Raw genomic sequence first — 26,196 nt, forward strand, 5'->3', positions numbered from 1 at the left:
AAAAGCCAGGATGAGCACAGACCACCGGGAGTCTGCATGTAGCAAGAGCTTAAGAAAGCCCAACACCAAGCATGGACCACTCAGCTGAGTACAACAGACACATGTGCTGCCAGCACATCGGCTCAGAGCCAGGACTGGGGGCAGTTCCAGCATACTGAATACAATCACAGGAGGTCAGAGGACAAAGGCACAGCAGGATGGTTCTCTAAGGTCACTCAGTCCAGAGATTCTAAGGATGCCACTTAACCCCCAGACTGGGTAGCTCACCATAACTACTCCAAACCCACACAAAGAAAAACAAGCAGAAGAAGCCTCACTCTATCTCCAGCATTTGGCATGCAAGCCCAGCCCTCCAGTGAGCCCAGATGATGGGTGGGGGGAGTTGTTCCCACCTTGCCTGGCACCTGCTACTTGCAGAGCCCCACCACGAGCACACTCACCCAGTGCTGCCTTCCGATGGAGACGAGCAGCTACTTGCCGTGGTGTTCGAAAGGAATGCTATTCTGAGGTGGGGGAAAAGACAGCTGTTGGTAAGTGTCCTGCTGGCCACACCAGCACATGAGGTCCTGGTTCCCTGGCTGCTTGTACTGAGCCTGAGTCCTGATGTGTCCCTTGCCTTGACCAGGTCAAGACACAGACAGACACTCTGGGGACTCCAGCTCACGGCAAGTCTCTCCACACAGTGCACAGCTCTGCCTCTCATGACCCTTGATAAAAGTGACATCGCTGTTTCCTAACTTTATGCTTTAGAAAAGCTGAAATCCAGTGGACGGCGAGGCTGAAGAAGCCCTACAGATCGGTTTGACAGCACTATGCAGCAGTGGAAGGGAGGGCACCTCCCAGGATACACCCATGGACATACTCCCTCCTAACAGATTACCAGGTAGATCTTAGGACCCCTACTTTGGGGCAGGTGTGGACTAAGTAAGGTATCAAAAGCAGTAACTGGCACATTTTGAGCTGTGCTAGACAGGAAACCTTTCTTTTCAGTGAAGGAAAAACAATAGAGAGCCACTGATCAGATGCCCTGCAAAGCCTATGCTCTTTTGGTTAGTGAGAACAAACTCACAGTTATCAGGAGAAATGGTCTCCCCAGAAGACTCGCCTAATGCCGCACCCTTCAGGGAAGGGAAGATGGTGAAGCAGCAGCCTGAGTGAGGGTGGGGTTCTACAGGGAAGAAGAGGTGACTCCAGTGACCTGTACCACGCCTCCTGCTCCTCCTCCTCTCCATCAGAGGTGGACAAGGGCAGATGCTTCCTAAGGCTGGCTTTAACTGAGTGGCTTTACCTGAGTGTATGGCTTGTGGGTGTCATATAACACCTCACAGGATGCACCACCTATCAGAAAACCAGCAGCCATAGGTAAAGGAGGCCAAGTGAAAGGAATGTGCTGCTGTAACAAGAGCTAATATGCATGGTGCTCTCTAGTTCACAGTTCTAAGGAGACACCATCACTCCTACCTGAACTCCAGCTCTCTAGGGAGAAGTTAATACTGGACTGCCATGCCTGGAGGAACCCCAACTAGCCTTTAATTTTTAAAATATCAGAGCAGATGCTTGGCTGAGAGCCTAGAAAAGAGTGTAGAGAGGGATGAATTGTTTGGAGAAGAAAACACACCATCTATAGTACAAGCACACTGATGCTGGTGGCACTATGTAATGAAAGGGACCCTCTTAAGGATACCTGCCCTTTAGTGACAGCAAAACAACCCCAAAGGAGCAGCTGTGAAGACAAATGAGCACCCTGGAGACAACCACACACAACAGTCTCCAGAAAATCCCCAATATAGCAGGAGAAATGAAGAAACTCCAGGAAGGGAGCCTCCCAACCAATGTTCAAACCAAATGTTCAAAATAGTTCTCCATGCAGAAACATAAGAGGCCAAGCAACCAGAGACTGATTTCTGAGGCCCAAGTTAGTCATGTGGAAGGAAGTGCTATTCTCTGACACTGTAAGGCCCAGGCAGCCATAGCCTTGGCAGGAAGAAGCTGGGCTGTATGTACCCTGTGTCTTCTTGATACCCACAGAACCTTCCTGATTCTTCCATTTTCCTCCTGGATCACAAACTACCAGATGCTTCATTTTCATACTGAACTAAAAACAAAACAAAAGCAAAAAAGCCCACCCCGGGCATTAGTTCCTTAGTCTTTATCCAGTTGCTGGCATGAAATATGTCTAAACCCAGCCAGGGTTCACCACACCACAAGCTGTAGATAAACAGGCAGAAGTGAACCATTTCCTAAAGTAAACACAATGATTTGCCTGAAAACAAAACAAAAACCAAAACCAGAAAAACACCCCAAACAAAGAAAACAACCTGGTAAGTCTTCCCCGGGGAGCTGAGCTTAAGGGGTGCACACCAAGGAATTCAATCTCCTCATCTCAAAACTCAAGGCCTAGAACTTAAGTCATCTCTCATTAAACTTCCTACATCTGTTGTCTTTTCAGGAGAAATTTATACAAAATCAGTAATTCCTGATAAATAAGAAATGCACAGGAACACATTTCAGCAGTCACGACTTTCATCAGACCAGTCTCAAGTATGGCCAAGTCCAGGAAGCTCCAGGGATCTTACACTAACTCAATACATGCTCAGTCCATCTCCACTCAAACACTAGAGGTCCCACAGTGAGCTACAGAGGTGTTGCCATACAAGTGTGCTTCAAAACAAGCTCCAAAAGGGCAGTGGTGCTTGCAAGAGCTTCCTCAAATTTATCCTTGACCCTACCCCCCATAAGTGGGAGACCCCCACTTCAAAAAAGGAAGTGTAGTGTAGATCTGCTGAATGAAGCAGTGCTGAATGCAAAGGCCGAGAGAAGGAGACGCAGATGTGGATGAGCGAGTATCTGTGAGGAAGAGGCCTGGGAACTAGTTCACACTACCCTACCTTCCCTGAGTACCTCCTTCCTTAGAGACAGACAGGGCAACAGAAGAGGACACCTTACAGCCTGGCACCTCTAAGGATCAATCGCTCACGGGAACCCTTCTTATACAGCCAGTGCCTTTCCTGGTGTTCTGCTAAGGAGAGCCTGGCTAGCAAACACAAGTGGAGTTATAAAAGCCTAGTCGGAGTGCCAACGACAGACATCTCCCCAACAAAAGGTACAAACAAGCAGGTATATTTTGTCTTTACTGGTGGAGAAGGCGGCGGGGCAGGGATAGGGATGTCCTTTTGAGATTGAACAGAAGAGAAAAAGCTTCACACAGAGTTCACAGCCCATTACAGTCCTAGCCAGGAAACAAACCCTTTAGAAACCCAGCAAGTCACAGGTTCCAATGGGTTAAATATCCAAAAAAATAAGAAAAAATGTAGAAGAGAAGAAAGGAAATACTGTCTTCACAAATGTCGCCCCACTCCTGACTATGAACCTGAAAAGATCAGTCCTTAAAGAAAGGCAGGGAGAGCCAGTGTCAGCACACAGTGACAAGGACATGCACCCCACACAGGTCTGGCGCAGCTAGGCCTCAGTGAGCTCTACATGCATACCTGTGAGGTGGACATGCGAGAGGTATCTTGTCGGCCTGTGAGATCAGATGAGGAGACGTTGACTGGGGCCCCACGGTGCAGCCGCATACTCACTTTCCGTTCTCGTTCCATACCAGAGACGGGCCTCGGAGAGGTGTTGGCTGGAGAGGAAGAGAAAGCACAATTATTAAATGCCCTTGGACCCACTAGATGGAGAGTGCTCAATGCCGCAGGTACTTGCTCTTAGAGAGGACACAGTTTGGGTTCCAGTATCACATGGTGGCTTACAACTATCGCTAACTCCAGCTCCAGGAGATCTGATGCCTTCTTTTGACCTTCATGGGCACTAGGTACACAGGCAGCACATATACACACGAGAAAAACACCTATAATACGCCTAATTATCTAAAAACAAACAAACAAACAAACACAAAAAACTCATAAGCCTGTAGGCACAGCAGAGACTAATGGCCCTAGCCAAGTACATATCCTGAATATATTAACTGGCTCAGGGCTACACACAACCAACTCAAGTTCAAGTGCTCAGCAACTCCAAGAAACCTGATGGTAGGTGAATGCATTCTAAGGCCCTACATTTATCAATATACACATCAGCCCTGAGTATTCAAAAGTTTGAGAAAATCTATGAGAGCTAAACTTTAAAAAAATTTACGTGTGTGGATGTTTTCCCTACACAACTCTGTACCATGTGCCCAAGGAATCCAGAAGAGAGTGTCGGTTCCCCTGGAACTAGAGAGACAGTGTAAAAACTGACATGTGGGTGTTAGGAAATAAATCCAAGTCCTCTACAAAAAACAGCTAGAGCTCTTAACCACTGAGCGAGCTCTCCAGCCCCATGAGCAACAACTTTCAGGGAAATTAACTTTAAAACAAGTCTTGTAAAAGGGACATTTCTTTCTTTTCTTTGAGACAATATCTCACTATGTAAACCAGACTGGCCTTAAGTTCAGAGAGACCCAACCATCCTGCCCTTCTTCCCAAATTTTGGGGTTACCATGCCATGTCTAAAGGTAGTATCATGAGTTGTGCCCCTGTCCTACCTACTCTTCAGAATGAAGTAGGGACACAAGCCTTAACCTGACTAATCCAGGATTCTTTTGAGGCCACATACTGGGATGGTTAGCAATTCATCAACACAGCAAACAGAGGTCCTGGTTTGGTGAAGCACAGTAAGAGGTGTGCTTACCCGTGTGTGAGGTAGGGGTAAGGGGCGTTGGGGGAGCCACTTCCTGGGTTCCCCGCAGACGGCCGGAAGCTGTAGAAGGGAGGCCACGAGTGGCTGGATTCCGGGAGTGTCTTAATCGTTCTTCTCGATCCCGGCGTTCCCGCTCAGCATCATCTGCAGCCCGGCTGGCACCCTGATGAGGAAAGATTAGAATAAATAGGAGGAAAGTGGCCTTGGTGGTTTTTTTTTAAAAGGCTAGAGAGATGGCTCAGCGGTTAAGAGCACTGACTGCTCTTCCAGAGGTCCTGAGTTCAATTCCCGGTAACCACATGGTGGCTCACAACCATCTGTAATGGAACTCAATGCTGGTATGTCTCAAGACAGCTACAGTATACTCATATAAGTAAAGTAAATAAATCTTAAAAAAAAAAAAAAAAAACCAAAACAAAACAAAAGGAGAAGAGGAGAAGACTGCCCTTCGAAGTCCCCCACAGCAAGCAGTGACACCAGAAAGTCCATGCTCTCACAGGAATGATGCCTGCACAGTACCAGGAAGGCCATAGTCCCTCTGCACTCTCCACCATACTAGAACTCACAGGTACAACCTGCCACCTTAATCCCTACCTATCAGTGTTGGCATGTGAATGCATTAGAGAAAGGAAAGGAGACTGCCTAAGATTGGGAGGAGAGCAAGGCAGAGTTCAGATGCCATGGCAATGCCAGCCTTTCTACGGACAGGCCAATGGTAAGGACGAGTCAGATTTCCACTGGACCAGAAATCAGAGTCAATGTATCATTCTTACCACAGCAGGCATCTGCAAGCACTTCCCTATGCTGCCTGTTTTATTAGACTTAGCTGTCTCTTGAACCCCCACCATAGCAGAAGGTCTAGGCATCTTGTGAGCCAGCTCACCCCCTAGGGTCATCTTCTAAGCCCTGGTTGATCGACATCCACAAAAGTAGCACTAGGCCCACATAGTTCTAGTTCACAGTGCCCCGCCCCTGTGAGTTTAGACATGGCGCAGCTGACAAGGCCCTTGGTGTGCACAGAGGACGCAGTTCTTGCTGCTGCTCTGACTAGATACATTACCTACAAAGATTCTAATTTCTACTTCAAATTACAAAACAATTCTTGACTGAAACAGGGTCTTGTTTTGCAGCCCAAGACTGGCTTCAAGCTAACAACCAGCCTCCCAAGTGCTAGAATTAATTAGAAAGGTGTACAATTGTGCTTGGCTCAGAAATGTATTTTATTTTCCTCTATTTTATTGAGTCTCACTTTGTAGCCCTGGCTGGTATCAAACAGGTATCATTCTGGTATTAAACTCAGAAATCTGCCTGCCTTTGCCTTCTGAATGCTGAAATTAAAGGTGTGAGCCATCATGCCCAGTCCGACAATTTTTAATGGAAATAGACATGCAAGTTTCACAAAGCCTTTAAAGTTAGCAGCAGCACTGCCTGGATGATTAGTCACCTCAGATAGAACACCAGGCACTTTACCCAGAGGCTCTTCTGAGGTCTATGAGGTATACACTAGATCTGCGATGGGGGTAGGGGTGCTGGAGGAGGAGGAGGGACAGGGCTTAAGACTACCACCAGCTTCCTGCCAGCCCAGACCATTATGCCATGCCACCACAGGTAGCAGAATCCACAAGTTCTTATAGTAACTGGAATAATCTAAGGTGGACATGGGGACAGCAGTACTTGTAGCACCTGGAAAGCCAAAGTTCAGTGATTGAGAACCCTTGCCGCCCTTGCAGAGGGTCTAAGTTTGCTTCCCAGTACCCACAGAGGCTCACACTAGCTTCTAACTCCAGTTTCTGGGGATCCAACCTCCTCTTGACCTTGACAGCACAGGCATACACATTGTGTACATATATACATGCAGACACACTTACACACACACACACACACACACACACAGGCTAAACTTGGAAGGACAGCAGGCAAGTCTTTCAACTAAGAACCAAGGAGGACTTACCAATCCAGAAGGAGCTGACTCTGAGCAGACCTTCACCACAGCTTCCTGGGCTTCTTATGCACATCCATAAATGCCAGACATTGTTTTAAGTTAGTGTGTTTTGGTTGCATTAAGTAAGTGCACTGCCGGCGTGCAGTAACCACAGAAGCCAGAAGAGGGTATGAAGGAGAACTGGATCCCCTAGTTGTGCTGAGAAATGAACCCAGGTCCTTTGCAAAAGCAGCAAGTGGCTTTAACTACTGTGCCATCTCTCCAGCCCCAAATGCTATAGAAGTTTTTGCCTTATTCAGCATCTTCCTTCTCAGTACTCTGAACCCACAGGCAAAGTGGTCTGTAGGCTAAAGTTCTACCAGTGTGTTTGGCTTTCACAACTCTACTGTGCCTTGCAAACCCGAGTCTTGCAGACAGCAAAGCTTTACATACAGACCCAGCCCAGCCACCAGCGCCAGTGTCCTGAGGACCAGGCTGTTGTCATTCCATGCTCTAACAATTCCACTTACAAATTTGAGCATGTTCCAGTCGAACACATAGTCGTAGGAGAAGCCTTGGCGATGGAACAGATTTCTGAAGAGCTGTCTCAGGTAGGAGTAGTCAGGTTTGTCATCAAAACGTAAGGAACGGCAGAAATTCAGGTATGTGGCAAATTCAGCTAAAGAAACAAGAAACTCAAAGCTAGCCCGGAGCTACCAGCTGTGGCCAAGTTCATCCAGTTCACCTCCCACATGCCATACACTAAAGACACTAGAGACACAATCTGAAGACTAGTCATTTCTGGCCTTTGGGAGACTGTTTGAAAAATAAATTCAGCATCTAAGTAGAGGTACAGCTCAATGGTAGAATCTTGCAAAGCTTACACAGAACATGTGAGGCCTTGGATTCCATATCCAGCACCTTCCACATCCCCTAAACAGTCAAGACTACAGAGCAAAATTTAGTTATTTCGAGCATTCTCATCCCAGGAGCATTCCCTAGGAAAATGGCTCTGGGAGGTAGAAGGGGTAAAGACAGCCAGTTTTAGATGTACTTAGGCCTCCCGGCCATGGGGGTCATTTCCCAAGGCCCAGTCCTGCCTCGTTACAGTCTCTCCTGGGCAAAAGTGCTTAGGGACTGGGAGTGGGATGATGTGGTGGTGGTGGCAGGTCCCTACTGCCATCTTCATATGTAAGTGCCCACTTCATCTAACTCTTCTCAGAAGGTGAGCGTATCTGACAGCACAGCCAGAGGCTCTCCATACAAGCGTCTAGTTAACCCTGGCAGCTGCTGGATGCCCCAGCAAATTCTGCAGCAAGGATGTGAGGGACTCACAAGGATAGCCCTTGCACAGCACTTCAATGGGAGTGGACATCTTCTTCTCACTGATCCTCTCATACTTCTGCCTCTTGGTGGCGGCCTTCAGCCCCTGCCAGGGGAGAGAGCCCAGGTTGAAGTACATCAGCACGTACCCCAGAGACTCCAAGTCATCCCTTCGAGATTGTTCTGGAAGAAAAAGAAAACTATGTCAGGGATGGCATGTGTGTCTGTGTGTGTATAAAATCAACATCTGGCAAACAAAAAATTAGAAATAAACTTCAAAAATAACAGAAAAACATATTTGCAGAATTATGTCACCAGCTGTACCTTCCATGTGTTAAAGAAACCTTCCTAACACTTCAGGGGAGCAACATCAACATCTAGAAGAACTGCTGGAGAAGCCAGCTTCTGCCTATCCCACCGCACCAGGCAATATAGAGACTCCAGCAGTTGCTCAATTCTGCTTGTCCACTACCAAGGTTGGCTGACAGCCTCCACATCTCTCATCACTTAGGCTGCTACATAAAATGGACTTTGCCTAAACTAGGGATGGACATGCTAAAGGTACACGAAGTCAAGTGATCCGTCTCTACGTCAGGGCTCACCAATGCCAAGGTGCGTGTTGATGGAGGCATAGCGTGCCGTCCCTGTGAGGTTCTTGTTCTCTCGATAGGGGATATGCTGGTGGGTGCGTGCATCCCGATACTTCTTGGCCAGCCCAAAGTCAATGATGTAGACCAGGTTGCCTTTCTTTCCCAGCCCCATGAGGAAGTTATCTGGCTTCACATCTCGGTGGATAAAATTCTTCGAATGAATGTACTCAATACGACTTATCTACAGAGAAACAAAGGTAAGACTGAATCCCATAGTGGATCATGCTAGAAAAGGAGGCTGACAGTGAGGCTCACATTACACATTCTCTACGTCCTGGAGAGCACGGTGGCTTCAGTTAAGGTGGTCTTCTCTCAAGGTGTCTTCAGCTCTCTGTCCCCCCCACAGGCCCAGACACTTTTTTCTCTTTAAGTTCCCAGAGGAATAGGTAAAACAGCAGGCTGACGGGACAACCTACTGCTAGGAAATGGTTCACGTCAGATGGACTCTGTATGAGTCATAAGCAAGAACTTCCATGGAAACCATCCAAGAGTTGCTACCAGTCAAACATGGGCTCCCTGAGAGAACTGAAGTCCATTCAATATGGATGCACCCAGGGTGCTTTCTAAGTCAATCATCTCGAGGCCAAGGTTAAACAAACTCCCCTTTCTATGCACAGATGGGTGTAATAATGGAGAAATGGCAACCTAGTAAGTGATCTAGTTTTCTGAGATGGGGTTTCAGTATGTAGCCCTTATGGGCCTAGAACTTGCTGTGGAGACTAGGTTGGCCACAAACTTAAACATCTGTCTACCTCTGCCTCCTAAGTGCTGGGATTACAAGTCACCACTGCCAATGTAACCCAGTAATTTACTCTAACAAGCCAGCAGCACATGCCAAGTGCACTTCAGGAAAAGGGGTGCTTACCATTTGGTCAGCAAGCAACAGAACAGTTTTGAGACTAAACTTCCTTGAACAGAAGTTGAACAGGTCTTCCAGGCTGGGTCCCAGTAGCTCCATCACCATGACATTGTAGTCCCCCTCAGCCCCACACCATCTGATGGTAGGGATGCCCACTGGAAGAGAAACCAAACACAGCACTTCAACCCACGCTATTGCATCATCTCACCTCTATTCAACATGACACAGGTGTTTAGCAAGTTATGTCTGTGGCGTTCAAGGGGCTCAGATGATATTGGCAATATCTGCCCTCAAGTACGCCCACTTGTCATTAAGCAGGATACGGTAACATGACACAGAGCAAATTGACAAGAGTCAAACAAGCAGTGGCAGCAAGCGAAATAGTTAATTTCATAACATCACCATCCATGGGGAATAATAAATATGTGAGATAAGACAGGTCCAGAGAAGCCAGCTAGAAGCCACAGTTGCACCAGTCTAGTGAGGCTGGAAGCTAACCCTGAGAACTGAAGACAAAGACAATTACCATGGGCTGTAGAAGAGAGAAAAGGTCCCCCCCCCCCCTCAATACTGATGGGCGGAAACACAAACACACCAACTGGTAGGAGAGAAAATAAAAATACCAGGACAAACCCAACAAAAAGAAACCAGCTAGGTATGGTGCTACACTTGCGAGGTGGAGCTCGAGGATCAGGATGCTTACGCCTTGGACTATATACTAAGACCCTGGGTAAAAGAAAACAGCAGCAATCACACCACCAAACAATGCAGAATGAGGGAAGGAACTGAAGGATGCCTTCAAGATGTTAGATCTGAAAACGAAGCACTACTTTTGAAAAATGGGTCAAAGACCAAATATTTTCTCTAAGAGCATACACAACAGTCATAAAAAGACGGTTAGAAAAAAGCTGAGAGCACTTGCTTGTGAGCACTGCCAGGAATAAGGATGCACAGAGCAGCTTTGCTCAGGTCCAAGAGCAAGCAGCGCAGAGAGGCTTTACAAGAACGATTCCCTGTGCTCTCCTCTGCCTACCAGAGCACGTGGTCTAGTGAGCTCCACCTCTGCCACTGGCTCTTACCATACACACTCCATTTTTGGTGTTGTTATGAGCCTGAGGTCTCTCTTCCCTTCCAGGTAAAACGCTAAGTGGAGCTTCATTGTAAGTTTAGATGTTTGCAGTGAGATCCTACCATTTGAAAATTTAAAAAGTTCCATTATCTCCAAGTATTTTATATCTTATTGAGAACTTGTATGACAAATATCTAAACATAAAAGTAATTGAGACTGGGAACCTAGTATATATATATATATATATATATATTTTTTTTTTTTTTGGTTTTTCGAGACAGGGTTTCTCTGTGTAGCCTTGGCTGTCCTGGAACTCACTTTGTAGACCAGGCTGGCCTCGAACTCAGAAATCCGCCTGCCTCTGCCTCCCGAGTGCTGGGATTAAAGGCGTGCGCCACCACGCCCGGCTTATATATTCCTAATAGTATCTTCTACATCTCATTTACCTTATGTGACCTGAGCTCTCCACGTACTCAGCGTTCAGCCCTACCTCATGTGCTATGTAACATTTCTTCCAACCAGCACTCCACAATTGGCAACAACCTGTCATTTCAATGGTGATTTGAAAGAAAATGGCCCCCATAGGCCCACAATGAGTGCCACTATTAGGTATGGCTTTGTTGTCTCAGATGATCAGGCCAGGCACAGGCCCCTGTTCCCCACCTGTCTCTCTCTCCAGCACCATGTCTGCCTGAATGCTGCCATGCTTCTCACCACCACCACAGTGGACTAAACCTCAAGTGTAAGCCAGCCACAGTTAAATGCTTTCCTCCATAAGAGTTGTGAGGTCATTGTGTTGCCTCACAGCAACAGAAACCCCGACTAAGACAGATAGATGGTTTAGGTTTGCTTTTCTTATTATAAATGGCACTGAAGTATGTTATTTATGTATGTCCACTGTAATACATGGAATGCCCTTTACCTCTGACTATATACCTAGAACACATTTGCTGTGGTGTTGAGGCGCACATTATTTGACTACACAAGCCATGACGACATTAGAAGCTTTCTAGGGTAAGTTGACTGACATGGGGCAGCAGGAGCAAGGCCCTGCTCCTGCTCAGAACTGTCAATTCCCTACTTGTACCTAGAGTGGGAAATGAACCTTTGACCTCAGGATGTGTCTTTTATGAAGAGAACAACCACACCTGTTATCTTCTCTGAAATGCTCGAGCATTTCTTGACAGTATTTTTTCTATAATGATACAACCTTCCTATTTATTGCAGGTTCAGAAAAACGATTTTGTGGTTTTGTGTGAGGCAAGTATCTTCTTGTGGTGAATAATAATGTCAGCATTTTTTTCTTCTTGAGATATGGTCTTACTAACATATCCAGTCTGGGCTGGAGTTAGATTCTTCTGCTGTCTCTCAAGTGCGACATGGACATGCCTGTCCTGTGTCCTTTTAGCATTTTTTTCTCTATGAAATTATTCCTAACCCTAGATCCCATTATTACCCTATAAAAGTGTCAAAGTGCAACACTATATACTGAGACTTTGTCTTAACAGTAACAAGTGTTTACGCACAGAAGTCACTTTTGCTTCTAGCAGTGCTACAATAAGAGACTCAATTCACTCCAGTACTAATGTAACTCAAGAGAAGTAAGATGGTGCTCAGAAAGATGCTGCTGATGCCTGAACAACCCCCGCACCACATGCCCAAGTGTCACCATAAAAGACATAACTAAAAAGACCAATGTAACTTGACTTTAGCCCAGAAAGAATGTGTATGACAGAAATACCCAATACACAGGGGTAAGATCTCAACGTTGGCATCAAAAGTTGGGAGATATGTTGTAAAAGCATGGAGAAACGGGCCCACATGTTACAACGGGAAGAGAAGGGCCTTAAAAATTAGAATGAAATATATGCCAAGGGGCTCTCATTCCAGCTACTCAGGAAACTGAGGCAAGAAGATCACAAGTTCAAAGCTTGTTAGGACTACAGAATGAGTTCTAGACCAGCCTGGGTAACTTATTGAAATCATGTTTCAAAATAAAAACAAAAAAGTGATAGGGACAAACCTCAGTAGTAGAGGGGTTGCCTAGCATGTGAGAGACTCAGATTAAAACACAATAATGCAAAAGAAAACGTTCTTATTAAACAGAACTAAATTCCATGTCAAGAAAGTTAAGACACACACACACAATCTAACAATAAAAAAAGAAAACTCTAAGCTGGAAAAACAAAAAAAAAAAAAAACAACCAAGCAGATTAAACATTGTAAAGACCAATGAACTCCAAAGTCTGTAGAAGAAATGGCTAAAGCAGAGCAAAAGTCAACTGGAGCGCACTATGCACTGCTCAGTAGGCTCACACCATCATGGAAAGGACAAAGTGAAGCAAGCAGACATCTGAAAACAGATCCACACTCAGCTTAATGGAGACAGGTGTTGAGAACATGGAGATTATGACATTAGTGCACAACAAACTGCCCAGACAGGTGGTGTTCCCTTCTCAGCCGCCCTGCAAAGAGCTCCTTCTAAGAGGGCAAGAGTGTCAGGAGAGGCCCTTATCCACACAGTCTCACTAATAGCTCTGGGAGCTACTACTGCTTAGATGCAGTCTTCTCTGAAGAAAACCACAGCTTTATTTACAGCAGGTCTTACCGTGGACCTAACAGCTGTTATTCTCTCTCCAATGTGCACTAATACACTGCTGTCATTTGTTTTTAAGCCCTAACTGTCTCAGAGCTGGCCAGGAGGCATGCCTTTTTACGTGTCCCCACATGGTCCAAGTTCCTGCTCCAGTCCTAGAACTGGCCACTGCGAGTAGTCCGGACATCTCTCATGTGGAAGTACACTGTGAAAGCTTGGGACCAGGCCCTGTCCACAATCACACAACTTTAATCTTCACAGTTCTGCAGCAAGTAGTGAAATGTTCAGGCAACTGTTGGCTCTTCTTCATGAGCACTGTCGTTAATCTTGGCTTTTCACTTTCCTCTCTAAAGTCTAGCGATCCTGTTCTCTAAGAGCCACTGGACAGGATCTACACAGGTTCAAATCACATGCAACCCCAACACCGAGAAGGTAAGCAGACATGAAGTCCATCCCTATCCAAGGAGCTACTTGCAATTGATACTTGCAGGGAAAGTCGAAACCAGTTCTCTCCAATTCAGTGTCACTGGGTTTGTGTATCAACCACTCTCTCCAAGGACAGGCCACATGTCCAGAAAACTAGCCAACAACAACAAAAGGCTACAACTTTTTCCTCTATGTGCTTTTTGTTTTGTTGGGTTTTGTCTTATTTCCCTTATTAAAGTTTCCCCTGTGTTTTTGTTCTTTGAAAGAGAAAAATATGAAGTTGGGTTGTTAGGGAGATGGGAAGGATAACAATATAACCAAAATGTATGTGTGTGTGTGTGTGTGTGTATGTACATAGCTAGAGGGAAGACTCAGCAGTTAGGAGCCCTTGGTTGCTCTTGCAGAAGACACAGATTTGATTCCTAGCATTCACACAGTGGCTCATAATTATGCACATCTAATTCCAGTTCCAGGGGATTCAACACTGACTTCCGAAGGCAGCAGCACTCATATGATGCACACACACACATACAGGAAGGCAAACACATACATACTGTTTTTTTTTAAAAATACAGAAAGACCCTGACTCAAAAAGAAGTGGGGGAGAGAAGTAAGTTTTGACTGGAATTTCACTTAACATTAAAACTATAAGAGAACTAAACTAACACTGAGCCTTTAACTTTCTGCACTGAGTACAGTTAACTTGTCCATCTGAGAATTTGTTCCTGAACACCCCATGTGCTTCCTATTTTGTTACTGTAAATGTCTTGTTATTGTTGTTGTTGTTTGAGACAAGGTTTCCATGTTAACAGCCCTGGCTGTCCTGGAACTTGATCTGTAGAGATCCAGCTGCCCCTGCCTCCCAGGCACTGGGATCTAAGGTGTGTGCCACTACCATCTGGCTATAAAGGGTATTTTAAAAACAACATTTTGTGATAATATTTGAGGTATATGCTACCATAAGTGATATTTTTAAATTACATTTTGCAAGTAGTTTTGTTGAATTAAACTGACCATATTTTAAATGTTTAATCTGTATGTATATGTGTACATGTTTGTGCCACATTGTGTACATAAAGGTCAGAAGACATCTTTTTAGGAATTTGTTTGAGACAGTCTCTCTTGGTTTCTGCTGCTGGACTGTGCACTCCAGCAGATCTATCAGGCCCGTGAGCTTCTGGGTGATTTTCCCGTTTCCACCTTCCTATTTCAACCCACTGAGCTAACTTCCCAGCCCTACTGACGGCATTTTGATCTTAAGCTAAATAAACTTCTAATTTTTTTTCTATGTTTATTCTAGGAGATTCTATCATACGCAAACAAGTTCCAGGACTATGACTGCATTACATAACATCAAACTGCTCTTTAGGGGGTGTGTGTCATGGCTGGTAGTATATGTGATAGATGGCACCACCTTCCTTTTCAATGGGGAACAATAGTTTTGTTACTCCATGGCATCGGTGACTGGATAAAATACTGTCATTTGTAAAGGATTCCTAAGCTCACAGATTCCCTGGCTGGAAAAGATGCAGAGTCTCTCTCATCTGCGGTTTACTTTACCCTCAGCAAAGTACCAGAAACTAACTACTGGTGACGCCTAGGAAGAAGGTAACTATAAAACCAATGAGAAGGCTCCTGCTAATGCAGAATGAAGACCCTTCCCGCAACAGGAATCTCATACTAGCAAGATTCAGAATCCAAAAAAAAAAAAAAAAGATTCAGAATCCAAAGTAGACCTATGCTTGGGAAGTGCTGCCAGTGATTTAAAGAGAAAACCCTGACTATGGTCTATGCTGGGACTCGGGAATGAATGAGCTGCCCCCACTGCCATTCACAGTTGTAAACATGGGTACTCTACCCTTGTGGAGTCTAAGATGCCAAAATAAGTGACTGGGCCAGACACTAGAAGACACAAGTACTAGGCAAGGGCTTTCCATTATGATTTCACAAGTATTTCAATGGCAATGTGGGTACTCGGAATTAATTCAAAAGAAAACTCATTACATTTTCAGCAAATTTTAAGATTAAGCCTGTCAAATATTTACGAGGAATGTTATGTCTCTTGTAGGAGGACAACAAAGAACAGCAGCACGGCTGGGGTATAGGTCATTGGGAGAGTACTGACCTAGCACAGGCAAGGGTGGAGCTTCATCCTAGCACTCCACAACAAACACCTCCTAAATCATGGCATACAGAATGTGTAGCAAGGGCCACAGGAGAACAACTAGAGGGACTAGGCAGGCACAGGTCTTCAGAAGGAGCACTGGACTTCCTCAAGGGAGTGCGGGGTCACAGGCATCTCTTACTCCAATATCTAAGACTCTTATTTGCTGCATGCTTTCCAATGATATCCAATAGTTTATGACCAATTATGTGCCAGGCACAGTGTCCCACAACATTAACCCCAATACTCAGGAAGCAGAGTAGGAAGACTGAATTTGAAATCTTGATAAAAAGCAAAAGACAAAAATAAACACTGCCAAGCATGGTGGTTTATCAGAGAACTTGGGAGGCAGGGGAGGGAAGAATACCAGCCTGGCCTACAAAGTGAGTTCTGGTCCATCCAGGGCAAAAAAGAGAGAAAGAAGAATCAAACAAAACCAAGAGAAAAATTCTTTGCTTACTTCCCTACCCAGATCCTATCACAAAGATCCATTTTCACTAACACAAAGTTAGCATTCGTTTACCAGAAGCCTATGTGAGCTCATTAGCATTTTTTGCTGAAGAGTTGCTAAAGGAGGGTGTGCTCTAATGTACTTTGGATATATCAGGAATGGAACAAGCAGTTAAAACAAGCTACCAGGTCTTATCTGGCAGCACCAGGTGTTGATAAAAAACTCAGTGACTACTCAAGCTGTCCACTAACACCGAATTCTAGTTTATTTCTCGTATCTCACCTTTAATCTATTTTCCTGACTGGATTTTGGTCTGGTGAAGTGCCTGGGTCATAATCCTGAGGCTGAGTGTCCAGGTTCCAGTCTGTATCCTAGACAAAGCCCACCATCCTGCCTTCTGTAGCACCCATTGCACAGCGACCACACAGAACTGCAAGCTGGCCTTTCGCCCAGCACGGCAGCTCTCAATCAGACACCGTGACACCACGGTCTCCCAGCACTTCAGCCAGTCATGCTTTCCTTCTTGGTTTTTTTTGCACAACCAGAGCCAAGGTAAACAAGATCTAGACAACCAAAGCGGCACTTGTTCCTTTTAGAAGGCAGCAAAGTGACCCATACCACCTACATACAGAAAAACATGACACTTGTCAGGGAGCAATACCTTGTGGTTTCTGAGCAAAATGTACCCCCCTCCCCTTCCTCTACCTGCCAACTTCCATTTAGTCTCAGATAACAAAAACTGCTATAACTGTGCATCCTTTTCCTGGACAGAGTGTTTCCTAAAACAGAGACCTGCAGGACTGACTACACAGTAAGTAGGCAGCAAGAGTAAAACCTGACCAAAGCCAGAACAACGTTCAAAGGCCAAGAAAGGCTGCCACCCACTTCTTAATCTTGTGTGGATTCCAGGCGTCTAGAGAAGGGATGTGGGCAAATGATTAAGGGCCCACACAGTGAGTAATGCTACCCAGCAGTAGGTACCCTGCACTATCCACAACTTTATTCTCCAATCATAACCTGGGAGGGCAACTGACACAGTGCACGAAGAGCAGTAACCATTGCACATGGCAGGGATGCTGGAACCTCCCGCCTCTCTGGAGCCCACTATGCTCCTTTCTGACCACTGTCAGGCTGCATCACCCTTAGGCACTCTAGGCTAGCACATTCTCAGAATTTATTATAACCCCTTCATGCATTAAGCTTAATCCTTATGCTGTTTTGTTCTACTCCACTTGTTACAAAAGCTAATGCCCTCACGAAGACTGTCCTACTGAGGATGGTGCCAAAGGGCAGGTGTACAGGACTGGGACTCTACTGACCTCTTTTTGAGAAAATAAAGATAAAAATAAAACCCAACAAAATGAAAAAGGATAAAACAACAAAAGAACCAAAGAGCACATGAAACACATACAGATGCAGAGACACACAAAGAACTCCCAATTAACACACAACACCAGAAACCATAAAACATAAGCAAAAGATCTGACAGAAAAAGCAAAAGGAAAAAAGAACAAAAATGTCCAAACAAATCATTATGAAACAAGGAACCTTCAAAAATGCCATTGAGTTCATTCTGTCTTGTTCATCTACTGCTGGGCATGGCATCTTTCCTTAAGAGTGGCTTGTTTTGTATACCTGGTGATACTCTATTGGAAATAGCTTCTGGTTTAGGGATGGTCACTTGTGTCTACTTCTTCTCTTGGGGCTGGGAACCCATCTGGATTAGGCCCATAGACAGTCTCTGTGAGTTCATATGTGTACCAGCCCTATGTTTGGAAGGTATGTGTGTATGTCACCAGGAAGTGTTCATCTACCTATGGCCTCCTTTGATTCTATACCCAGGATAGGATACAATGGACATTAAGGGGATCCAATGGCCACTAAGATGGACACACAATGGCATATAGCTACTGCCTTAGACATTTTGTTAGAGAAAGTTGGTTTCCAGGAGAGGTAGAATTAAATTGCTTTTGCTGAGGGAGGGCAACAAAACATCAAACCAACAGTTTCCCTTTTCTTGCTGAGGCCAATAACGGGTCTGCCACAAGGTGGGGGCTCTCCTCCCTACTCCAACTATCACAGCACCACAGAGGCTTTTTTTGTTTGTTTTTCAGATACAAATCCTGTCACAAGCGGGCTCTTATCCTAGGAGGTGGGGTTGGGTCTTGAAAGCCTCAAATTAGAGCTCCTGCTTCATCAGGCAAACTACTTAGTACTCCAAGGTCTTGCAGTAAAGTTTTACAGAACTGAGAACAGTGACTTAGCTGGGAGTCAGAGAAGTTATGTTCAAAACTCCTATCCAAGAGAAAACTGAAACTTCAGAGTTTTATGAGATGACGACCCTCAAGTTCTAAGGAAAGCACGTGACCCAGAAGAGGCCAACTAGCAGGAAGCACTGTGCTGTGACAAGAAGCACCACGTTTACTTTGAAATTTACACAAAATCCATCTTTCAAAGACATTATCATTTAATGGGAAGCTAATAGAGGGAGCTCTTAAGCAAAGCCCGTTAAGTCTGCTTCCTCTGGGGTGTGAGGTCTGCTCTATCTGTAGGCGATGTATCTGTAGGCTATGTATCATCTGTAGGCTATAGTGGACATGAACTGAACATGAACCTTACCTCCTCCCTGCATCATTTTGTAGATCTTGCTCTCAATGTGGAGCTGAGGATGTTTGGTTTTGACACATTCAAGCTTGATGGCAACTTCTTCTCCCGCAGCAATGTCCGTACCTTACAAACAAAGAAAGTTACATATATTATTCTGTATCTACCACATAACCCAAAGCTTTTGGGTTATTTGATATCCATTACATCTTTGTGAGGCAGGAACAGTGCTAGGGATGGAATCCAACACCCATGCACATGGCCAAAATCATGCCACTGAACCACACCACACCCTACCTCTTATAGTACTGGCTTCCTAAGATGGACTAAATGATAGTGCTTTGTATTTCCTATTAAGAGAAGGTACTGCTGGCTGACCAACACACACAAAAAACTTTCTTTATTCAAAAACATGTAAGCAAACATCTTTGGCATTCTACCTTCCATTTTTACCTGTACCCACCAGCCAGTCAATATAGCTGCAGGCCCCATTCCTTCTACCCACTCAGGGCTAACTAAGGCAGAACAATGGGATGCTTCTCTGTGACGGTTTGATAGGCCTTTGGAGCGTGCCTGAGTCTCCCAAGGAGGACAGCTGAGTGTTCCCCTATTCTCCCTCCTCCCGATCTCAGGCCAGACAAGCCTGATGTCTACCCACATACCTCAACAGTTTCTCACCAGTGGTTCTCATGTGGACGCAATCATCTCCAAACAAACTACCACAGGCTTAACAAAGACCCTCAACTAAACCAAGGGGTAACTTTCCACTCCTTTTTGTAGATCAGACTGGCCTTGAACTCAGACTGACCTACCTCTGTCTCTCAAATGCTAGGATTAAAGGCAGGTGCCACCTTCAGCCCCTTGGGGCCACAGAGTTTTTGTTAATTTGTGACAATGCTACGATAACTAGGGCTGTTAGGGCTGTGGAATTTGGAGGTAAAGACGGTTTTATCTGTAAGCGTCCCTTTCATGCTTTACTCTAAAAGCTCCCACATAAATGTTCCTCAGTCTACCTGGTCCAGGATGCTTCGGAGTTTCCCTGCCTCCGCATGGTACATCCAGGACCTAACGTTCCACACAGCCCTCCTCCTCCACAGGTTGTTTCTAAGTGGAAAGCAGTTCTATACTTCAAGGACTGTAGTTATTTGAAAAAGATTTGTACTTTTTTTTTTTTTTTTTTTTTTTAAATAGAGCCTGATACAACCATGTATGACCAGGTTCTGTGCTGGGTAGAGAAGCTGTGGACTGAGCAGCCTGGCTAGCTCTCCGTGACTCAATCTCTTTGTTAACTGAGATGGGAGGGGTATGCCAGAGTTTCACAGGGAGCTGAGGAATGAGTCACTTAGGTGGACGGTGGAGCAAGGCCCATAAGCATAGGGACAACCTAAAGCCAACAAATTGTGTCTGCTGCCACCCAAGAATCATAGACAAGTCATTTTGGTCTGTCAGATGGCTGGCTGCTCTGACCACACCTGGGCCGAAAGCCAATCTCCGATGCTGCGGATCCGTAAGAATAACAGGACTGCCACTGACCTATCTAGGTGGAAGAACTTCACTTACTACTCCACAAGAAATCTTCGGGAACACTACAATAAGAAGCAATATATCTTATTCTTCTTGCCTACAGGCAGGGCAGCTTATCCACTCACACAAGAAATGACGTCATCTAGAATCAATCTGCAGATGAAAAATGACCTCTGACTACTTTTAAGGACCTGGACTCTGAGCTGAACTTGCCAGCCAGGAGCTATGGTGACTCACTTCACCAGTTATGTCAGCGACTCCCTGAACCCCTAAAGCAGTACTCTCTGGGACATCATACCACCCTTGCCAACTGGCAGGTCCACTGGGACAAGACAGGTTGGGGCCAACCAGCCTAGCAGATCAGGACCTTCGGAAGGTGGAAATGCCTCTAGCTTTATTCTTCTGTGGCTCCTATAGCTCATGCCATGACAAATCACTCCTGCAGTACTCTCAAATGACCAATGACAACTCCAAAACATAATATGAATTACACCACCTTTTGACACCATTTCTCCTTACATACCCCTCCTCCCAACCTTCATTTTTTTTTTCCTCTCTCCAAGAAAGTTTCTGTGTAGCTCTGGCTATCCTTGAACTCAGAGATCTCTTCAGGGATTAAAGGTGTGAGCCACTATCGCCCTTCTTAATAACATTTTTTTTTTCATTCAGCCAATGACATAAACTAATGAATTACATCTCTTCATGAAGCCAAGGCCATATACTATGTCACACTGTCTGTCTGTCTCTCTCTCTCTCTCTCTCACACACACACACACAGCCTGCAGGACCTATTAAGAGGGTTGTAGGTCTGATAGGGGAGTAACAGATGGACACAGAACATATACACTTAAGAGGACAGAACAAGGCCTACTCCAGGGACTGTGTCAGCTGTGTAGAAAGACTATGCAGCTCCAAGTTCTGTCTGTCTTACAGGTGCCAATGCAGACTCACTGGTTTGTAGCCCTGTATTTCTGTCCTATCAGCCCAGTGGGCCACATCTCCTGAGCCCCATTAGATGCTAATCTAGTCCAGACCTTACACTGCTCCTGAGCCAAACACAGAAGGACCTAGGAACTCTGGTAGTGACTTACACTACTACCAGGTTCTCTACCATATATAAGTCTGATAAATGCTACCAGAAGGGACACTAGTACCTAAAACAATGTCACTGTAACCAGGGGTTCAGATGCAGAACAGAAACATTTACTTGGAAGCCCTAAGGTTGAGCAGTTCAAAAGGTTACATGAACCTAAGCCAGCACATCACACTGTCTAGGGCAGGAAGGGAACCCTGAGTGACAAGCCCAAATGTTGGTCACTCTCATCAGGATCTAGCTTTTCTGGACTGGAGAGGACCCAGTAGTTAAGAGAGTACTGGCTGCTTTTCCAGACCTGGACTTATTTCCCAGTACCCACAAATAGTCAACACCTGTCTTATAACATGTAAGCAGGCAAAACATATCAAAAGAAAAAAAGAAAAGCCAACAACAACAAAAACAGCTGGGCAGTGGTGGCATATGTCTTTACTGGGGAGGCAGAGGCAGGTGGATCTCTTGAGTTTGAGGCCAGCCTGGACTACAGAGAGAGTTCCAAGATAGCCAGGACTGTGTTTTGAAAAACTGAAAAAAGAAAATAAAGGAGATTTATTCTATATAGTCACATTGGGCAGAACAACACAAAGGAATATAGTGACTCCCCTGTCCCCATCACTCAGTACTGACTTGAAGTTCAAAGCTGCCCTAGGGTTTTGACTATATAGGACATCTACAAACATGGTGGGCATGTGAGGCCCAGGGTGGACCCTCCTTCAACTTCAAACACAGGGCAAGAAGCAGGCAAAAATCAAGCTGTGGGTCCACTATTACTGTCTCAGTTCTAGATCTGTCCTGTAAGGTAGTCACACAAGCCGTCAGAACTATGTGAACTCTTTCTGTACATTCAGTTCCTTTTTGGGTGGTACCAGATGTCAGCCTTGACTTTTCCCCAACAACAGGTAAATTTAATTCTTTGATGTCTGGCACAGTAGGTAACACACTTACTACCCCAGCACAAGGATCAGAGTTTAGATTCCTAGTACCTATTTAAATGCCAGGTAAGTGTGGCACCCCGGTTGTCACCCCCAAATGCAGGAAGCACAGACTGGATTTCTGGTTTCAAGTGAGAGAGCTTGCCTCAGTACATAGAGAGGGGCTGAGAAGCCACAGATGTCAGCTTCTGACTTCCACATGTATGTGCACCCTATGTACACACGTACCCACATGTAAATACACACGCACGTAGGCAGAACACATGCATACACAAATTTTCTTACAAGACATCCTTCCTGTTGAAGGCCATTGTGAGATCGGAGGTACCACTCTCATTAACCACCCGTGTTCAGAAGCCATTCAAGGTTAGGAGGAGAAAAACCAGATGAAAATGCCACTAAGTTTTAACTCCCAAGGGATGCTTAGGCACATCATGAAATCTGACTGCACTGTCAGCTGAGGTGCAGAGAAACCAGAATGGGTAAGGAACAAATTAATACAGTGGACAAGAAACTCCCATTTTACCTATGACATCCACAGCCTTTACTGCTTGCTTCCAGAGGAGAAATAAGGATGAAAGCAGCTGCCAAAACCAGTAGGTAGCTAATGCTTGTCTTGCCTCTCTTGCACTTTGTAGGTTGGGCCTACACTGTTTGAATGAACAGACTTACTTCTTAACAAGGGACAACTTGGACCCCAGCCTAGCCCACACTGCAAACTCTTCCTTAAGTTACCCATGCCTCCTTTGGGCTGGGAACAAACTTGACTTAAGAGTATAGTCTCTGTCTTAAAATGTTATCTAGAACGGACTGGAGAGATGGCTCAGCAGTTAAAAGCACTGGCTGCACATTAACAGTCTCTAACTCCAGTTCCAGGGGCTTCTATGCCCTCTTTTGGCCTCCAAGGGCACTGCATACATGCAGCCTGCAGACAAAAAACATTTATATAGGGCTGGTGAGATGGCTCAGTGGGTAAGAGCACCCGACTGCTCTTCCGAAGGTCCAGAGTTCAAATCCCAGCAACCACATGGTGGCTCACAACCATCTGTAATGAGATCTGGCGCCCTCTTCTGGAGTGTCTGAAGACAGCTACAGTGTACTTACATATAATAAATAAATCTTTAAAAAAAACATTTATATAAAATTAAAAAACAAAAGTTATCAAGTGGCACAGTACCAGCAAAAGGGCTTTCTATTGGCTCCCAACGCGTCAGAAACATCAGTTCCAAAACAACACACGCTGGGGTGAAGTTAGGACAGCGAGGCTGCTCAAGTAAGCAAACGCTTCTGTCCAGGGGTCACCTACAGATATGTGGGCAGCGGCACATTCTACATCTGGCTGTCTTAGACAAAGACTGAGATTAAGTTTTCTAAAACCTGGGCAATCAAGAAACAGACGCAAGATGCCAGTGCCCTCTAAAGAGGTAGTTTTAGAGCAACAACATGACAGGCCACTACAGACTTTCCTCCTGCCTGGTGGTTCAGCAGGCCACCAGGGAAGGCACAAGCACAGGTTTAATTACTTATGACCACAGTTTTACATATTTCTATGTAAAAATGTCTCAGAATGAAATATACACACACACCCCCACTCCCAGGCTTAAAACGGGGAGAACCCCACTGGAAGAATAAAGTACTTTATGTTGAGTACCTAAGTGGGAGAGTTAGGAATGTTTCAACTGCACTTGCACCAGAACGCATGTCACACAGACTTCAAGATCCATCTCCACTCATGCTCACACGGCTCCTGACCTACAGTATGTACGGGTGAGCCAATCCACCCACTGTCTTCGGGTTCTGTCTCCACACTGTCCTGCAGACCTGTTTTCCTGGCCTATCTTATTCTGAATCCCTCATTTCACGTTCAGTTCCCCAAAGGGGTAGCTTGAAAGGACAGTAATGAGGGCTGAGAGCTAAGCAGAGAAAGACTGGCAGTGCTTAATCCCCTGACAAAAGGCACACTGTAGGCCTAGCATGTTGGCACACAGCACTCAGAAGGCAGATCTCTGAGTTCGAGGCCAGCCAGGGCCACATAGTGAGTCCATGTCTTAAACAAAACAACAACAACAACAACAAAAAAACCCTCACACCATGACAGACAGATAAGCCAGTGACTCTAACCCTAGGATCCAGTGCCCAGCTTGGAGCACAACAGAGGTGTCACCAAATTAAACCTTTCTGAAAAAGGTTAGCTCATGTGATCAAACGCTGTGCCCAGCCTGTGTCTAAGCCAGCTCCCACCCACCCACTTGTGGAAGACCCTGAGCAGGATATGCATCTGCGGGTTCAGAACAGTCTAGAGATGTAACTAAGTAAGCTGCAACCCCAGACACAGCTTGCACTCTCCTGGATCTGCTATCTCTGAATGACACATGACCACCATAGCACAACTGGTTGTTATAATAATCAATCTTCAGAAAGTACAAAACCTTTTGGCAAGATCTCAGGGAACAAAAAGTTTCAAAATACCTATTTTCTGATGCCCATGAAAGGGTGGCTAATGGATTGGTTTTCAGTATAGCTCCTATATCCTGAGGTTAAACTTCTGCCAAAATCTATTGTTCTATAAATACACCAAACAGCTCCAATTTACCCAGCACTTTGACTCCCAAACATTGCCGAGAAGGCATCTGGCTCTCTACTTGGTTATAAATATTTAAATAAGCAAATCCTAAGTATCTCTAAAGCATATTTTACTCATCAGACCACTCTGGCAAGAAGTTCGGATTCAAAGGCACTCATGTGGCACATAGCAGGCTTACCCTGTATGCTAACCAGGTACCATAAATACTTCTGAACTACCCAAATGGGCCAGCTGTTCATCCCACACCACCGGCTATCAAGGTCCTGTGTGGAGTCAGAGTGCAAGTTCGTAAGCTTGGGAAGGCTAGAAGGCCAGGCCCAGAGCACAGCTTCTTCCTGACTCTCCACTAGAGGTACAACAGCCAAACAAATGCAGGGACGGGCTACTGCTCAAGAGTATGGTTACCTCTAACAGGAAGTTCACCACAGAAGGCTCCAAGGTCTCAAGGGGCTTTGGAATAACATAATTCTATTAAGAAATGCAGGGGGAAGTTTGTATTTAAAAATCCCCAACTATCAGCTTTTAAGCAACCCTTTAATTACACATATATACATGCATATTCTTTCACTGTTGAGTCTGACATTAAGTTTAACCCCGAGTCTAGGATCCTCATGTCTACCTTGAGAGTTCTGAGAGCCGTCATGAGAACTTACTTCCACACCACTTCTCTCCCCTCTATTCTGCCTACATCTCGACACTGAATGCATCTGCATTCATCAAAACTTCATTCCTGTTGATTTCCGGGTGTCCAGTAGTCAACTTAGATGCTCAACATATCCTCAAGACCCCAACCAAAGCAAGGCCTTTCAGGCCAGGCACAGGGAACATTTTCAGTCCTGTTTTGGAGGAGGGTGGCAGCCAGGAGGCTATGGGTGATCCCTTCAGCGGGTCAGCTAAGTGGAGATGCCATTGTGGAAAAGAGCAGGCCCAGACTGCTCCAAGAACCCTCAGAAATCAGCCGGTCATTTCCCCCATTTCTGACCGGGACACTCCCCACCTCCACACTACATCTGGCTTGTTTTGACATTTCTCCCCCACACATGAAAACATCCAGGACGCCACTGCAGGGCTGAGGAACAGCACCAGACCCTTGGCGGAGCAGAGCATGGCCTTTGTTTACTGCGGTGACCTTAGGTGGGGGAGGATGCTGACGCCCGGCCCAGGCCCTGCCCCCTCCGGGCCCCACCCCCAGCCTGCTGCCCTCCCCTGCCCCGCTCTCCCCTCCCCCTCCCCGCTGTCCCCCCGGCCCCCGCCCCCAGTCCTTTTCCCACGCCCTCTGACACCCCACCACCGAGGCCCGCTGGCCCCCGCCTCTAG

At 45.6% G+C, this 26,196-nt stretch overlaps 1 protein-coding gene across 4 annotated transcripts in view; it reads right to left on the reverse strand.

Moving 5' to 3' along the window:
- The window catches only part of Csnk1d (casein kinase 1 delta), a 33,450-nt gene that overhangs the window by 6,528 nt on the left and 726 nt on the right, over positions 1–26,196 (reverse strand). For 3 of the 4 annotated variants that reach the window (XM_021178295.2, XM_021178294.2, XM_021178296.2), the window contains exons 2-8: positions 18,762–18,872; positions 9,443–9,591; positions 8,530–8,758; positions 7,940–8,110; positions 7,135–7,283; positions 4,675–4,846; positions 3,489–3,628 (exon numbers count right to left, since the gene is read on the reverse strand). In XM_021178295.2, coding sequence (XP_021033954.1) covers positions 3,489–3,628; positions 4,675–4,846; positions 7,135–7,283; positions 7,940–8,110; positions 8,530–8,758; positions 9,443–9,591; positions 18,762–18,872 — 1,121 coding nt within the window. Of the gene's footprint in view, positions 1–440; positions 504–3,488; positions 3,629–4,674; positions 4,847–7,134; positions 7,284–7,939; positions 8,111–8,529; positions 8,759–9,442; positions 9,592–18,761; positions 18,873–26,196 lie in introns of all 4 variants that reach the window. The other variant, XM_021178297.2, reaches the window with a different exon arrangement.

Source organism: Mus caroli, chromosome 11, assembly GCF_900094665.2.
Source record: "Mus caroli chromosome 11, CAROLI_EIJ_v1.1, whole genome shotgun sequence".
Classification (NCBI taxonomy): Eukaryota; Metazoa; Chordata; class Mammalia; order Rodentia; family Muridae; genus Mus; species Mus caroli.